The sequence below is a fragment of the Penaeus monodon genome, chromosome 11, assembly GCF_015228065.2.
Source record: "Penaeus monodon isolate SGIC_2016 chromosome 11, NSTDA_Pmon_1, whole genome shotgun sequence".
NCBI lineage: Eukaryota > Metazoa > Arthropoda > Malacostraca > Decapoda > Penaeidae > Penaeus > Penaeus monodon.
In genome coordinates this window covers 31,229,050-31,233,153 of record NC_051396.1, presented here as the reverse complement: position 1 = coordinate 31,233,153, position 4,104 = coordinate 31,229,050, and the positions used below count along the sequence as shown (strand labels likewise).

General features: G+C 33.7%; 1 protein-coding gene across 1 annotated transcript in view; it reads right to left on the bottom strand.

Moving 5' to 3' along the window:
- Positions 1-1,996, bottom strand: part of LOC119578546 (sodium/glucose cotransporter 5-like) — a 6,963-nt gene extending 4,967 nt beyond the window's left edge. Inside the window, exons 1-2 of the mRNA XM_037926115.1 lie at positions 1,904-1,996; positions 1-38 (exon numbers count right to left, since the gene is read on the bottom strand). The exon at positions 1-38 is cut by the window's left edge and continues 34 nt beyond it. Of these exons, the coding sequence (XP_037782043.1) occupies positions 1-38; positions 1,904-1,996 (131 nt within the window). The remainder of the gene's footprint in view (positions 39-1,903) is intronic.
- Between the last annotated feature and the right edge of the window lie 2,108 nt (positions 1,997-4,104).

Below are 4,104 nucleotides of genomic sequence, written 5' to 3'. Positions count from 1 at the left end.
TATCCGCTGGCGGTGTTACCTGCGGATCTCCTGGACGCCTGCGGAAGACGATTAAATCAACACTTGGTTTCTTAAAAGCGGGGAGACTATGTAAAATTTTTTAATGTATGCTATAAAAAAATCTTTTATCTACAGTTTATTGTTAGGTTTATCTGCAGCGTCCTTATTAGCATTTTCTTGAATCTCGGTGGCAGAACATTTCAAACGCCCATGCAGTATTGTAAACCAACTATGCCAGACCAGCTATTCAGTTGTTTAAAAATTAAACTCAAAAGGCTATATACTGACCGTTACTTAAATGTTTTGGAATTATTTCAATAGTACAATATTATTTCCGACCTCGAAAAATCAAGATGTCAATTTTGAGCTGAGAATAAAAAGAGGATATAAAATAAGTGCAACAATATACATCGATAGAGCATGCGTCCTGAACACACAAAATTACTCCGCGACCCTCCCCACCCCCTCCTTCACCTCGATTTTGCATGGTCTTTTCTTCTCCTCCTTCCCTTTTTTTTCTCTTCTTTTTCCCTTCTGTCCATTTATCCTGGCGTTCAATCTTTTTACCACTTTCGCACAATATTTTATCATAGTGCTATATGACTTGCATGTCTAGCTATTTATTTGTTTTTTTACATTAAACATTCTGGGATTTCACGAACGTCGCCGTATAAACCAAAAAACTTCCTTGTCCCCATTATAACCATTAGCTGTGACGCGACAGATTTTTTTATTAATAAGTAAATACTCCGCACACATGAACCGAAGATTTTCATTTACTTGGCCAAGCAAAACAAAAAAAAGTACACACAAAGAAAACCTAATTCACCAGAAATTTTTTAACTTTAGGCCAAAATCCCTTATCAGTAAGGAAAAGCTGATTTTCGACTGTTTCCATATAAGGAAAGGTAAAAAAAAAAAAGTTTAGATGCAATACATGTAACGAAAACGTTTCTCGGAGCAAATTAGGTGAACCCATGAAGGGTTGTTTTTGAGGGGAATTTTTTAATCCTACATAATAAATGAAATTGTTACTTGAGTAAAACCGTTTTCATTACATTTCTTCGCAGCTCCCGCGATGGATTGTATCAGCGTCATTATAATTAGTATAACGGGCAATAATATTCAAAATTATGAAATTATATGATTTTTTATTTCCCCCCGAGAAAAGGTTCGCACGCTCTGGCAGTAGATACTTGTCTTCCTTAGATAAACCCTGAAACTGCATCGAGGTCATTTGTTATCAAATATAAGGCTTATATCAGGTGCCTCTAAAAACCCTTTTCCCCCGTTCGGGTCTAATTTGAGATTGCGTCTTATTATTCACAGATATTCCTAAGGAAGAAGGAAGATTCTATAAACTTTTAATATGTAAGCGCGAGGGTTTTATGGAAAATCCAAATCTGAAAACGATCTTCATTAATACCCCCTCTTTAATGCAGCTGAACATAACAACATCCGGTCACAGTCAAAAAAAATCGATTCGAGATTTGGCGAAAATTAATTTCTGTCACCTGACCTGGTAGTGAATTATACTTTACATTCCACATTATATCCACCAATCGAGTGAGCAAACATCACAAAAAAAAGAAAAAAATCTTTAAACCGATAATTCACTATATCGAGGTTCATTCTGTCCCGCCCTTTTTGCAAGAAAATATTTTCCTATTTTTGCTTTTTAACGTTAAGCGGTATACAATCGTAACAAAAACATTGGTGGCAGATATTACAGGTATTATTTAGCAGGATATTATATTTTTTACATGATTAAAATGTCAGCGTGCACTAAAGGATTATTCCCAATAAATTTAGTGATAAAACAGACTATAACTTTAAAGCAACACACTAATCGGCATTACATAATCCAGCTGCACCGTTGCTGTTGTGAAACCGAAGTACTCACCCACACTCCCACCGCCAGGACGATCAAGAAGTAAGAGGCAATGACCAACACGTCAGGCCATTGCAGTTTCGTCGCTTCCTCCTCGCTATCCATGATTTATCCTCTCTCAGTTCGAGTCTCCTTATTTCCTCTTTATTCCCAAGTTCCTATACGCCCTTCATTCAATTTCTCCAATGGCAACCGACGCCGAATCACTAGGGAAATCAAAAGTGTGTCGATTTTGCAACAGCTCATTCAGGCCTATACCAAAGAGCAACGTTTCAGGATATGTTTACTCTACTCCAGCCCTGACAAGAACTGCCTGATTGCACCGAGCTCCTTCCCTTAGGTGACCTCCAGCTGTACGACAACACCTGATGACTGTTGCCAAGGTGTAGCATTTCTACCTGTGTTTTGTGTATTCATGGCAGATAGACGGGCAGGCAGAGAGGAGGAGAGAAGCTGAAGAAAAAATGAAAGTGAGAGGAGTGATGATGTGTACTCTAATGATGATGGTAATAAGAATTATAATAATAATAATAATAAAATAATAATAATAACAATATGATAATGATAATAATAATAATAATAATAATAGTAATAGTGCTTATGGTAATAATAATAATAATAATAATAATAATAATATAATAATAATAATAAATATAATAAATAATAATATAATGACAATAATGATCATAATGATAATGATGACAATAATAATTATTGTAAATATTTTCATATTATCATCATTACTCATTTTATTATTATTATTTTTAATCATTATTATTATTAATTATGAGTAGTAGTATAGTAGTATCATTATTATCATTAATATCAATATTATTATTATTATTGTTATCATTACTAATATTATTATTATTATTATTATTATAATTATTATTATTATTATCATTATTATCATTATCATTATTATGATAAAAATAATAATGATAATACAACTGATAATAATAATAGTTATAATTGCAGAACGTTGCAGATAGTTACATCATTAAAGCACGATGGAGTGTGCAACATCGAGTGCATATTCCAGATAGGAAACGAATGGGAGGTGTTCTTTACTATGAAAACAAAGCCTCATTGCCATTCTTTCTCTCGCGTTTTGTTGCGTTGAAGACAATGAGAAAAAATCACGTTGTTAGATTGTTTTGTTATTTTTCAAGGATCACTTTTTAAAACATGGCTAAAGGCTATGATCGTCTGGTGTGTACATATAACAGAGGAAGTTCATACTTAAATGCTTCACTTCTGAAAGATCATTTGTTGACCATTAAAAACCTTATTTTTTACGTGTATTTTCAGTTTTTTAATCTTTATCACACATAACGCGCAAAAAAAAGCACAAAAAAAAAAAACCGCCAAAAAACACAAATACCGCAAACAAACACACAAAACACACACGGCGCCCGCGCGCGCGCGCGGGGGGGCCACAAAAAAAAAACAAAAAACCCCAAAAACAAACACCACAAAAACACCAAAACACACCAAACACCACAAAAACCCCACCCCACCACCACACACACACACACAATATATATATATATATTATATAATATATATATATATATAATACATATATATAAAATTTTTATATATAATAAAGGAAAACCACGCCATCCACACCAGCTATATATTATAATATATTTAAAATTATATATATTAAAAAAATTTTTATATAATTTTTAATAATAAAGCACACAAAGCCACACCACACCACCAAAAATCACGCAAAAAAAATACAACACCACCACAAACCCCCAACACACACACAAAACAACACCACAACACAACACCACACAACCACACCCAACCCACAACAAACCCCACACCCCCACACACTCACTCACCTCACTCACACACACCACAAATCACGCAAAAAAAATACACACCCACACCACTCACACTACACAAATAACCCCCCCCTCTATCCCATCTTCTTCTCTCTCTCTCTCTCTCTCCCCCTCTCTCCCCCTCTCTCCCCCTCTCTCTATATATAATTTTATATATTATAATATTTTTTTATTAATATATATATATATTTTATATTATTATTATATATGTATATATTTTATTTTATTATAATAAATAATAATTATAATATATATATATTGTTGTGTTGTGTGGTGGTGTGTGTTTTGTGTGTGTGTGGTGTTGTGATTTTGTGTGGTGTGTGTTGTGTGTGTTTGCGTGTGTATGTGTTTTGT